Below are 12,676 nucleotides of genomic sequence, written 5' to 3'. Positions count from 1 at the left end.
AGACAGCCAATAGCAGAGTGCCCAAGGATCTGCATTAGGACCATTATTATGATCTGGAAAAGAGAGTGAGCAAGGAGGTAGCAAGAAGTCCAGATGGCACAATTATTTGGGTTAGTCAAGACTAGAGAACAATGTGAAGAACGCAGCATGAGAGCAGATTGACAAATGCAAAGCGATGCACACTACAAGAAATAATCTGAGCCACTCATATGCTTTGCTGGGATCTAAAATTAAGCATCACTCAGAAAACAGAGCTGGCTCTCATTCAGTGAAGACCTCTGCTCAATGAGCAAATAAAGAAAAGCAAACTAACTGTTAAGGGATAAAAAGGATGGGACAGAGAATCATACTACAATTAGGTTAGTAGTGGTTCACCCTCACCTGGGATATTGGGTTCAGTTCTGGTCACGCCATTTCTAGAAATCAGAAGTAATAGATATAAAGGAAATTCTGAGACAGGTACAAAAAATGTCTAGAGGCCTGCAGAGACTTCATAGATAGACAGAAGAGACTGGGATTGTTTAGTTTGGAAAGGGAACATGGCCGAGGACAATACAAGTGACAAGTACAGAGAAGGTCAGGAGGTTCTCCTATTTATCTTCCCATTTTGCAAGGGGACAGTTAATGAAATAAGGCAACCTATTTAAAACCGATATAAGGACACATCTCCCCTCACCCTCTCCCCCATATTTAATCTGTGGGATTAATTGCCACAAGATCTCAAGAACACAAAAAAGGGTCAGACCCATGGATAACGAGAGCATCCTTACTTACACTAGAGCGGGCAACAACGATAAGGGATCTGAACCCTCATGCTTCCAATTGCTCAGAGTTGGGAAAAAATTATTGCCCACAGTAGAGTTTCTTTCTCTAGAGCAGCTAGTTCTAGCCACTGGGAAACAGCGTATTGGAGGAGCTGGAGCTCCAGGCTGACACTGTGCAGCTGTTCTTTTGTTACTCTAAGGGATAAGAAGTTGGCAAGGACATACTATCTTTTAACAGATAAAGACCCATCTTCCTGGCAATGACTGAGATATAGGGAGTAGCTCCCGAGGAACCAGGCAAGGCTCATGGGAGCCCTGCTAAGGACACCGATCCCAGATCTGGGCTGGGGAGATGCAGATCCTCTCTAGGTGCATTTATAGTGTGATGATGTGACTTGCCCATTACTCAGAACTGCCTAGATGAGGCCAGCCTAGCGTCCTGGGGTGTAACAAAGACATTGTGTAGACGGCTCTTGCTCCAGATGACTGCTCAGTATTCTGAAATCCTGATCGTTTTCCTCACTGCACCCGTGGGGCCATGTCACTAAACCAGATTTATGGTGAAAAAGGAAACATATGGATGCGGGGCCCTGGCAGGTCCCTTCGTGTCACTGTGGGCAGGAAGAAATCATCAGCCTCCAAGTTTGGTTCTCTTCAATGTATGATGATGCCACCCATCCACCACTCCCAGCTCCTATTTGCTCTGCCGCTCAGGGGCTGTACACTTTCCATGGCCCTGGCTCCAACTAGAGCAGGGTTCCTCTCCTCAGTGTCTGTTTAGCATCATTACAGCAGGAAGAAGAGGCTGTAAACAGCTTATGGCTAAACCTCAAAGCAAGGCCAAGGCTCCAGCCCCACCACTGCTATTCCTGTTGCAGCATGGGGAGAAGGTGCCACAAACCCCAGACCAGAGCACAAGAGTGTAGCCATGTGGGGCAGTGAGGGGTTGTGGCTGTTGCTTCTCTATTTAACACCCTTCTTTGTTCTGTCTTCAGAATTTTGCCAGCTCAACCCCGAAGTTGGCCCCTGTAGGGCAGTGTTGCCAAGGGATTTCTATAATTCTACATCCAAGTCCTCTGATAATTATACTACAGAGGCTACAAAGGTAACAGTAACAGCTTCATCCCGCTAGAGGAAAGTCTCCAGCCCAGTGCAGGTTGCTGAATGTGATCCAACCCCCCTCCCCCCCAAAAAACCCAACCCCATGTGGCCAATCAGAACCTGCTCAGAGCTAAATGAATCATTCATAACTTTGGCCTCTCTTTCTATGAATAAATTTTGGTCTGTAGCTGATTCTCTGAGTATCACTGTGGAAATTCAAGATCTTTTGATCAGCTACATGTCAAGTGATACATTTCTGTTCCAACTGGACGAGAGCGACTCTTGGAATCAGGATCCAGGGTAAATAATCACAATTACACTTACATTTTCTTTCCACAAATATTCTCCAAGATTCCATTAAAATTCAGTTTTAGCAACACTCCAGAGCAGTTATCATACTCCTGGCAAGTGAACACCAAAGGACTGAGTCCAATCTCCAAGAAAACATACGGAAAACTTCAAAGAAGTATTTGGGAACGTTTTTTCAGTTCTCTGCCTTGAATAACGAATGCCAAAACTGAAAGATGCACACATCTGCATTCACACGTTCACATGAGCTGTCTGTGCACAAATCAGATCCTTGTGCCTTTGCACCCATTTACCCAGGGGGGAGGGATAGCTCAGTGGTTTGAGCATTGGCCTGCTAAACCCAGGGTTGTGAGTTCAATCCTTGAGGGGGCCACTTAGGGATCTGGGGCAAAATCAGTACTTGGTCCTGCTAGTGAAGGCAGGGGGCTGGACTCGATGACCTTTCAAGGTCCCTTCCAGTTCTAGGAGATGGGATATCTCTATTTATTTATTTATTTAATTAATTTATTTACTCCTCGTGCCCTCCCTAGAGACAGAACCCTGGGAGAGCTGTCCTTCTGCCAAATCTTTCAGCCCCTGGGGAACAAAGACCACCACCTCACTGCAGTTCCCCATGCTAAGTGAAATGTAATTAAATCTCATACTTCTGAACGTAAACTGATCCAGGCAGGGGTCAGGCAAGACTTTAATATCTATATGCAGCATTGCCCCATCGGCAAAGGCCACGATGTGGAATTGTTAGCTTCTTCCTGAAGTCTCACCGACAGGCACTGATCACTGCTGCATGCAGGACATACCCATGGCCTGGTTCAAAATGGCAGGCAGTGAGATACTGGAGTAGATACGATCAGTGCTCTGCTCAATTCTGTGCAATCCTTCAATTGTGTCTCCACACTCCTCTATGTTCACTCTCGAGCTGAACTTTGAGAGTTCCTTGCTTACTCCAGCCCCTGCAACGTCACTACCAAGAAGGGTGGACAACTGTTCATTTATGGTGGTTGCCAGGGCAACAAAAACAGATCTGCCACTGAAGTGGAACATTTCCAGGGAAGGGGATAAGAGGGTACTTAACCGAGAAGCCCAGCTCCACAGCTGGCCCAGGAAAGGATCCAGGAGTGAGAACGACTGTCCCTACAGGGCAGGGCTGACATGGGAGGCTAAACCAGGGGGCAGAAGAAGCTGGAACCCTCCACCTTTCAGCTACAAAAAAAGAACAGCACAGGCCTACAAAACAGCTCAGATTTATTTCTGGTACCTTTTTACAGAACATAAATTACCCCTCCCCAGAACAGGACTATCACACCTCTTTCCTGATCACTTGGCTCTGCACTTCCCTGTGATCACGGAGCTTTGGGACTACAATTCCCAGCAGCCTCTTAACTGGTGGAAGTTATCCCTGCCGTCTTGGCTTCAAGGGTTCCAAGAGACGAGGTACATGAGGCAGCAGGAGATAAGGCAGCAATGTTTTCCTGTCCTCTCACAATCTCCCTGCAAGTCCTGGCTGTAGCCCTCCCACTGAAGTCCACATTACATGCCCACTGCATTGGATTCTCTCAGAGGGGTGGAACCCCTCTGACTTTGCGGATGATGTTGGCCAGTCGCTTGGCCAGGCCTCCCCTGCTTGGCTCTTCCACATGGAAGGTTCTGGTCAGTAGATTGTAGAAGGAGCCATAGCACACGGCCACCACAGTGCAGGTCAGGCAGATGACGTTATATGGCATGCTGAAGTCAGGCGTTGGCAAGTTCACCAGCAGCGGCTCCGTGTACAGACGCACAAAGTAGCTGGAGCCATCGGAAGAAGGAAATCTGGAGATGGAAGCAGGAGGGGAAACATCACTCCACGCAAAACATTCCAGCAGGATCCTTCTTAGTGCGATGGTGAGCAATGTTGCCCACTGACAGCAACCCTAAAGGTGCACTTGTTATACCCCGCTCAGAACCTGGGCCCTTCTCTCCAGCCAGCATTAGAGACATCTGCCGGGTCATCTCTGATGACCCATCATAAACCTGAGCCCCCTTGGGAGAGGCTGACAGCCTGAGAACAAGCCCTGCCTGAGAACAAGCACACAGAGATGGTTGTATGTGGCCTTCTCATTCCTCCCACTCCAGGAACTGGCCAATCCCCTCACATGGGCTCCTAAGGAGTGGAGTTTGTGGCTCAGATTCTGAACACGTCACTGAGAAGCCTACTGAGTAACTCTACAGGAAACTGAGTGCTGGCACATGTAGATTAGCACCTACCAGGTGTGAGATCCATGTGCAGCAAGTGCCTAGGAATTCCAGCCCAACACAAGCAACCCTTCCCTTTCCCCCATGGCCCGAGACCAGGTTCACTCACAGTGAGGTGAAGAGAGGATTCTGCTCTGCATCCTCTGCCTTCATTGCTATGACACTTGGCACCAGGGCACTCAGGACAGATGGACTAAGGAGAAAAAAACCGGAAAAGAGTCTGAAAGATGCAGTCTTCAGTCATGCTAGAAAACAAATGGCAAACAACAACACACACACACACACACACACACACACACACACACACACACACCAGGAGCCAAGCATTCTGTGCGGCATTGGGCCCAGAACCCGTGACGGGTCTAGAAAGAGAAAGCCCCGCAGAAGCCTGGCCCACAGTATGTAAGTTACCCCAAAGCAGGGGCATATGGCTTTACCTCACATAAAAGCCGTGGTTGGGGTCAGGGGTATACTCTGTCCACTTCAGTAAGGCTCTCTCGAACTGGATGGTGATCTTGGTGACAGAGTTTGCTGGGAGCTGGATCAGCATCTCCAGCAGATGGGGCCGCCTTCGGTCCTGAGCCGGCTGGTAGTGGATATAACCTACCACCAAAGACAGTCACATGTCACCCTGCTGGGAACCTTCCCCACTAACACAGACTGCACTGAGCGATACTGTTGCCTCCACCCTCCCCTACAAGAGAGGGCACAGGATTACACTCGCCTCACACAACCCTTCCCTATGGCTTCTGCTCTCCCCACTTAGAGCATGAACTCCTCAGGGCTGGGTTCTGGACAGACAGGGCTCAGCATGTAATTCACAGGGACAACATTAAAAAGCAAAAGATGCTCAAGTTGACCAGTTCTCACTAGCCCAAAACAACACACAAAGATAAACATGATTCTCATGTCAGAGAGGCTCTGTGACGAATATCCAGGATGCCTCTCCCCATCTATTCAGACACCACTGTAAGGGAAGAAGTTCTCACCCCCCCTGCAGGATAATGGAACACCCCCAGACAGACTGTTCTGTGTGTGTCCATTACCAACCCAGCCCCTTTCCTCTTAAAGTGTAATGCTCATGAGAGCATGGCTGTAACTGAACTGATATGTACAAGTTTCCTGAACACACAGCTCTGCTCAGACACCCCAATGCTGGCTTGCTGTTATTCCAGCCCTGGGACTCTCCTGAGCCGATGCTGCTGTTAGTGCTAAACTTGAGGGTGTGTTTCTGAAGTTAGCTTTCCACACTAGCACAGTGTACAAAGAGCTCACACTGAACCTCTGGTGACCTGGGCAGGGATTGATCGGTCTCTGGAACGAGACCCTGGTGCCAGAGGAGTCTGCACAGTGTGTATTCCTTACTTGGTTTGTTTTCTTTTCCCTTGGTGGTGATGACCAAAGTGTGAACATAGAGTCTCAGGTACCAGGGCACGGTCTCCAATAGTATCACAGGGAAAGCCCGGTATGGGTGGGTGTTATAAATCAGGGTGCTGATTTCTCCTGTCTGCAGGCCATATCCACTCACATAGCGCTGAGCATGGAGCACAGGTGTTGACAGATCCACTGCAACAGGGAAATCAAATAGGAGCTAGTAACACCAAAGCCCAGCGGTAACTCTGAACACAAGAATACTGTTATCCACCCAGCAAGGAGCTGAGAGGCCAGGGGCACGTCCCTTTCACATGGCTCCTACTGCCTCCCATCTCACATGGAGCAGAAGAGTGGGCAAGGGGCAGTTTCTGCCTCACACCCCAGCACAGAGTGGGAGGGAGGAAGGGTCTCCTGAATGTTGCTGCTCTATGTCTCTCCCCAGCAAGAAGCATGCAGTCCTCTCCTCCTCCTCAGGGCCCACACAGTGACTAACAGCAGCAGGAGTCTGAGTATCCCGATCCCAGGTTGGCATATTAAGAACTGGTTGGGTGGGGGGAGCTGGAGTCATGCACCGTGCAGGTAAAATGAAGCCATTAGTCACTCACAGCTGTCCTGGGGCCGTTTCCATTTCAGCTGCACGTTGAGGCTGCGAGACACGTTGAAGAGCGAGGGGCTCAGTAAGTCGTAGACTGCATAGGTTCTCCTGTCTCCTTGGACAGGTGCTTCATGCACAGACAGTGGAAGTGGGGTCACCTCCAGCAGTTCGTTCTCCTGAGAATGTAAGCAGAGCACATAGGAGGAAAGGCAACTCCTGCATTAACCAGTAGACAGAAAGGCGGTCCTTAGCATTCCCTGGCATGGAAATGACTGGCCTGTACTCTGTCTAGGAACGCTCCCTCGGCACAGGCCCAGCTCAGGACCTTCCATAACACTATTGTAGCATCTCCATTTCTGGACAGTATTATAGTAATTTTACTTTCAACAAATAGACACATCTGCCCAACTCACAACAGGAATCCTTTCATCAAGAATCCCATCCCTGCAGGGAGCTCTGGGTGACGGCACGTCAGGGCAGTTCCATCTCCGCACTCTGGTGCGATTGGAGACAGCAGAGAATGCTGCAGGGAATCCAAATTCCTTCTAACAGGATGCTATGTCACGGTACTAGGCAGGACAATGAACAGGAAGTGTTACCTGGGTCTTACTGGAAATATCAACATAGATTTTGCTCTCAGACGCAAGAGGACAAGCTTCAGTGACAGTGCGTGAGAACATCTTGAAAAGGGACCAGTCTGGAGAAGACAGACACAAAGAGAGGTTAGCCAGAATGTGAGCAAATGAGGCTAGTGCACTCACAGAACACAACAAACTGCAGGTTATTCCAGTTACCTCTCTTCCCTTGACCAACGGAGAAGGTGTCAAAGACCACGGTGAGGGTCTGTCTAAGCTCCCAGGAGACACTCAGACACGAAGCATCCTGGAGGATAAGACAAACCAGAGACTGTGTTCAACACAAACCCCGCTTCCAGAAGGGCAAGACTCATCACAAGAGGGAGATGGGGCTATAACAGGGTCATAAGACACACTGCAGGGCCCAGATGGGACTCATAAGAGTGGAGAAGGACAACATATCAGTTAAATGTGGGTGGATTAAGTCCCAACCAGCCTATTTCACAAGGGCCAGGGCAGAGCTGTTCCCTACAGTGTATTCTCCAGGGCTTTGTCTGGTATAGTTTACCAACCCAAATGACTAGGAAATGCTTCCTAGTGTTCCATCTACATGTTCATTCCTAAAGCATCAAGGGTCTTATCAGCCTGTCCAGAAATGCCACGCTACTCCCAGTTTTTGGATGGTGCTCACCCTGCAGATGGGGCGGATATGTACTGCCTGGGAGTGGTAACTGCTGTGGAACAAACGTTCAGCCTTCAGCAACACAGCAAGACCAGCCTGCAGACAGTGAAGGAGAAAACATTATTGAATCATACGTAACCACCACCAAGCTATCGGGCACCTCAAACTTACAAAGAGCCCAGCAGAGGCTTCACCTCTCACCAAGTACCCCAACTCCACCTGCTCTTACTGAGATGGGAGCAGGACTCCAATGGGAGTTATAGCGATGCAGTAACATTTGCTCTTTGGGAACCCAGCTCCAAAGACTCTGGCTATGACCTGATCAGGCAGTGGAAAGCCTAGGATTTGCCCTCACCTTTGAACCACATGGCAGCAGCTTCTTCCAAGGCGTGAGGTTCTCAGTGCAGACGACCTCCCGGGGCAAGACGGCATATCTCAGGAGATGGTGATCTGTAACTGGGATGGGGGAGTGGAGGGTTAGTAGCCTGGTGTTAGTCTGACCATGTGCACCAAAGCAACACTCCTCACTCCTCAAAGCTGATCAATCTCTGAAGAATCCCATGAGCTCTGTGGAAAAGGGAGGAGACCACTGCAGGGCCACTTCATCAAACAATGGATCTGAGGGGACAGCTGTGTGTATCTCCAACATATAGGAAAAAACCCTCTGGTCTAGTTTCTGGAAGAACAGCCTGCAAGCTTCCAGTCCTCATTACTTTCTACAGTTCTTTGCACAGAGGGGCCTGAATAACTTCAGGTATGGAAATTATTCTATTCAGGTTCTTATCAGAGGGCCTTTAGGTCACTGGTTCAAATCGAGCTGAGTTTGGTGGGGACTAGAAGCTGCTTCCAGCTGCCTGTATGAAGTTAGTTTGACATTTCAGTTCAGTTCCTAGTCTGCAGGTATCTGCATCACAATAATCACCACAATTGGCACTAACTGACCCCCTTGTCAGCAGTCTCAGAAAAGAGGAAGAGGACTGAATGAGCCAGAGTACCTAAATTCCCCCCCTTTCTCCTAAAAGTGGTCCCTTCAGGTGAGGAATGAGACCCTGGTGGGGGTGAATCTAGCATGGCTGCTGCCCATGCTGTGTATGTCCTGTGGGCATAGGTGGTTTCAGTTTCTAGAGCTGTCTGATACCTCACCACTTCCAAATTCACTTAGAAGACCTATACTTAGGATGTTAGCATAACCAAGAGTTCTCCCAGGACCTGCATCCAGACCCTGCCCTCAGTACCACAGCAACAGTGAAGTGAACCGTCAACAATCAAGCATTCCCCCACAGATCAAAGCCAGCCCTTTCACACAGGTCCTGTCTCACCATTGGCCAAACCCAGAGGTTTGAATGATGCAGTTGGAGTGACGGTGTTGGTGGAATCAATGAAGTTCAGAGAGGCACAGAATATCCCTGAGAGGATGTTACTAAGTTCTTTCCAGGCTTTATCAACACTGAATGAGAAATATAAGAGGCAACAAGTTACACAACTGTTTCTCTCCCCCAAATCTATATGGGTCTGTTTGAAATTAAAAGTTTGTATAGTGTATTTGATAAATGAATAGATCATTGCAAAGAGAGCACTGTTAATAAATGTGTAAATATCACTACTGGAGCCTTAACCAGACAACAATAAAACAAGGGCTTTGGAGACAGCCAGAAAGAAATGAGGTTATTGAGCAGTGACACTGGAAGGAGGTCCATGAAAGTAAGCTAGAGATGATATTTCTCAACACACAAAGACTACAAAGGTATCATGGTTGGGGTGGGAAGAGGAGAAATAGAATCTTGTCAACGTACGGCCCACAAAATAATTACACTTGCGCCAATAGTGAATACAAATATTCTTTACAGAACATCACAGATGTGCACAGTACATTGCAAACACAGGGTCAGATCCTGGCACCCTTAGAATGAATAGCAACTTATTCCACACTTTCTTCCAGACATCTAGAACATTACAAATTCTCCCTTGTGAGTGCAGTTCTCTAACCCAAGGGAGACCACGCTGCAGCCCAATCTACAGTGCAGTGACTGTAGGTGACAGCAGATGATGGAGAACTATATGTTGGGACCTGTAGGGCCAAATTCACCAATGAAATAAATAGATGCAATGCAGTTTATTTATAGGTGTTTCTATGCCCTCATTGCCATAATATCCAAGCATGCCCATTTATGCCAGCAGATGAATCACCCCACAATATTTAGAGGCTACCGATCAGTATTAAAAATGTGAGTAACTGCAATATAGTCCATTGCGTGTCAGTCAGGTGTGGACTTTGGGCTGATGGGAAGAGGCCAGTGCCACACCATTGGGTGGGTGAAACTTGGGCATTGCCCCCAGCTGTAACTTTCTTTAAGAATGGTTACTGTGGTACCACCCAAGACACTTACTCAGTGACAGAGTCCTGGAACCAGACCCAGAGCTCGGCCCCGGCTGGAGCTTGCAAGTAGGGTTGTCCCCAGGTCCGTGTTCGCCAGAAGCCCTGAGTGAGGGACAGGTGCAGCTCTCGCACCAAGTACTTGGAGATGAGCTGACCCAGAGCCTTGGGGAAGAGCCTGTAGTGAGAGACTGCCGGGAGCAGAGTGAGCGGCACACGTGCACGGTGAGTCCAGGAGATCGTGTGCCCAGTCATCCCGTACCACCCAACGCCCCGACAGCCCTGAACCGAGCCTCAGCCCACCATTCATCCTGCCTCACTGCTCCCTGGTGCAGCACAGCCCCAGCCCCGGGCACTGAGGCAGGACGGTAACGGACCAGCTCCCCCCAGCCCAGAACAGTGCCGCCCCCCAGGTTACCAACCCCGCCCCGGGGCTCGCCCACCACAATCCAGCCCCGCCCCTCACCTCCCTCCCGGTGCAGCTCCGAGTCCCAGCGGGCCCGGAACTGGAAGGTGGCGGCGAGGTCCCCGGAAGGGAGCGGGCTGAGCAGCAGCTCCTCCCGCAGGCTGTCCCGGGGGGGCCCCGTCGAGCCGCCCGGAGACCCCAGCAGCAGCAAGAGCCCCAGCACCGCAGCTCCAGCCCCCGCCATCCTCCACACTTCCGCTTCCGGCCCGCTCACCCAATGGGGAGGCACTTCCGGCACCGACCGTCGCGAGCCTGCCGGGAAGGGCGGGGGCGGGTCGAGGGGGTTGCTCAGGGACTTCAAGCAGAAACGGGGCGGGGCCTTAGTTCAGCCCCGCACCAGCAGCGTCCCCGTTGCCGCGGTGACCCTGAGTTCCCCAGCGCGCATGACGGGGTCTGGCGCGGCCGCGGGGGCCACAGGCGCGACACACGCACCCCCTGGGCTTGGCCTCTCGCGCAGGGAGTTGGACCCACGTGGCTCGTCCCTTTCACAGCCCCCCATACACACTAGCACGGGGGGCGCTGCGGGCAGCTCCGGGTCTGCACGCGGCTCTCCGCAGCGGGGAGTCCCCGCTCTGGCCTGATCAGCCCTTGGGGCCGGGGAGCCCGGTTAGTGTTGCTTTCAATGGGACATGGGCCCACCGAGAACTGACAGGACTGCGACCCACCAACTGGCCTCACACAGGCCATGGGGCAGCGACAGAGGGGGGCCTTTGGGTCACCTTCCAGCCAGGGCCGGCTTTAGGCCAATTCCACCAATTCCCCCGAATCGGGCCCCATGCCTAAGAGGGCCCCGCGCCCAGTGGCAGGGCTGCCGGGGTGGGGGCAAGTGGCCGAGAATCCCTTCCCTGGCTAGAGGCTCCTTTTTAATTTTTACTCACCCGGCGGCGCTCCGGGTCTTCGGCGGCACTTTGGCGGCGGGTCCTTCACTCACTCCGGGTCTTTGGCAGCACTTCGGCAGCAGGTCCTTCAGTGCCGCCAAAGACCCGGAGCGAGTGAAGGACCCACCGCCGAAGACTAGGAGCGCCGCCCGGTGAGTACAAGCCCCACGTGTTTTTTTACGTTTTTTTTTTTTTTTAGTCATCCCTGCCGGGGCCCCGTCGAAACTGTTCGAATTGGGCCCCGCACTTCCTAAAGCCGGCCCTGCTTCCAGCCTGCTCTGGGACTGGACTGGATCTGATGCAGTGCAAAATGCCCCTTATCTTATTCCCTGCCCCGAGCTAGTTAGTACCCCAACCTAGAGTCACACTGGAACTTGTTCCCTAGAGGTGAAGGCCTCTGCACCCTGTTGCCTAACTGCAAAGACAAATTCTCTGGCCTGTCCCAGTTCTGTGGAGTTGTCACCTTTCTTAGCTATGGATATTTTTTTGGGGTGGGGTGGAATATAAATCAACATCTGTTTTTCAAGGTGATAGAACATGGATTATCCTGTGAAAATGAGTATTTTCTGATATTATCATATCCGATCCAACTGGGGTCCATCTAAACCAGTGGCTTGTCTCTGACAGTGGCCTGTAGTAGATACTTTTGCAGTTGCTAAAAACACACAATAGACAGTTACGTAATAATTTGCCCAAAGAGGAAGTTGCTTCCTAATACTGAAAGCTAATCATGGTGTCTGCTGTGAAGCTGGAAGGTTTATATTCTATAGACCTTATGTTTACCTTAATATATATATGGATATACATCCACCCAAGCACCTCTGAAAGCTGTGTAGGTAACTGAGTGCAGATGCCAGAGTCCATCAGTAGGAGCAGGGTGTACTCTGCACTTTGCCTTGCTTTTTTATAAAATTTTTCTACATGAACGTAATGGCATGGAAATTCCAGTTCTAGGAGTGTGTTTGGGTTTTTAGGGCCTTTGTCACTTGCTGTCTAACATTCTACTGCTTGCTGCTGTGGCCAATATATCTGTGGTTTAGCACTGGGATTACTTGTCTAATGAATATCCTCCGGGCACCGCGTCCCTGGGTTTTGAAATCTGTTGAAAATCTCATTCTGGAGCTGTCAGTATGGATGACAGCAGGCCTGACCACTTCCCTCAGCACTGAACAGATGGAGCAATCAAGCAAATTCTGACCCTGGCAAACTTTCCCTTGTTTGTAGGGCTTGGTTAACAGGCTTATTGGCAGTTATTTAATTTCTTGTGGAGCTGGGATGTTGAGTTTGTTGCACTGTACAAGTGCCGGCACTGGTTTTTGCTCTCTGTGC

The 12,676-nt window shown here is 50.4% G+C and overlaps 1 protein-coding gene across 1 annotated transcript; it reads right to left on the bottom strand.

Annotated features, from left to right (window-relative positions):
• Positions 1 to 3,397: 3,397 nt before the first annotated feature.
• Positions 3,398 to 10,662, bottom strand: PIGT (phosphatidylinositol glycan anchor biosynthesis class T). Its single transcript, XM_024202002.3, has 12 exons — positions 10,470 to 10,662; positions 10,017 to 10,194; positions 8,949 to 9,076; positions 7,985 to 8,085; positions 7,639 to 7,725; positions 7,167 to 7,254; positions 6,972 to 7,069; positions 6,383 to 6,548; positions 5,769 to 5,969; positions 4,841 to 5,006; positions 4,513 to 4,596; positions 3,398 to 3,980 (listed from the first exon to the last, which is right to left on the bottom strand). The coding sequence occupies exons 1-12, from the start codon at positions 10,651 to 10,653 to the stop codon at positions 3,728 to 3,730; spliced, it is 1,734 nt and encodes a 577-aa protein (XP_024057770.1). The 5' UTR covers positions 10,654 to 10,662; the 3' UTR covers positions 3,398 to 3,727.
• Between the last annotated feature and the right edge of the window lie 2,014 nt (positions 10,663 to 12,676).

This window comes from Terrapene carolina, unplaced genomic scaffold (assembly GCF_002925995.2).
Source record: "Terrapene carolina triunguis isolate 2854851 unplaced genomic scaffold, T_m_triunguis-2.0 Scaffold233, whole genome shotgun sequence".
Classification (NCBI taxonomy): Eukaryota; Metazoa; Chordata; order Testudines; family Emydidae; genus Terrapene; species Terrapene triunguis.
This window is presented reverse-complemented; position numbering and strand designations above follow the sequence as displayed.

Bases quoted from the DNA above. Each gene is read 5' to 3' on its own strand.
- PIGT (XM_024202002.3), bottom strand. From the start codon at position 10,653: ATGGCGGGGGCTGGAGCTGCGGTGCTGGGGCTCTTGCTGCTGCTGGGG. The intron at 8,086-8,948 runs GTGAGACAGGAC...CCCCCATCCCAG, and splicing joins ACCTCTGGGTTTGGCCAATG to TTACAGATCACCATCTCCTG. The intron at 3,981-4,512 runs GTGAGTGAACCT...TTCCATCTCCAG, and splicing joins AATCCTCTCTTCACCTCACT to ATTTCCTTCTTCCGATGGCT.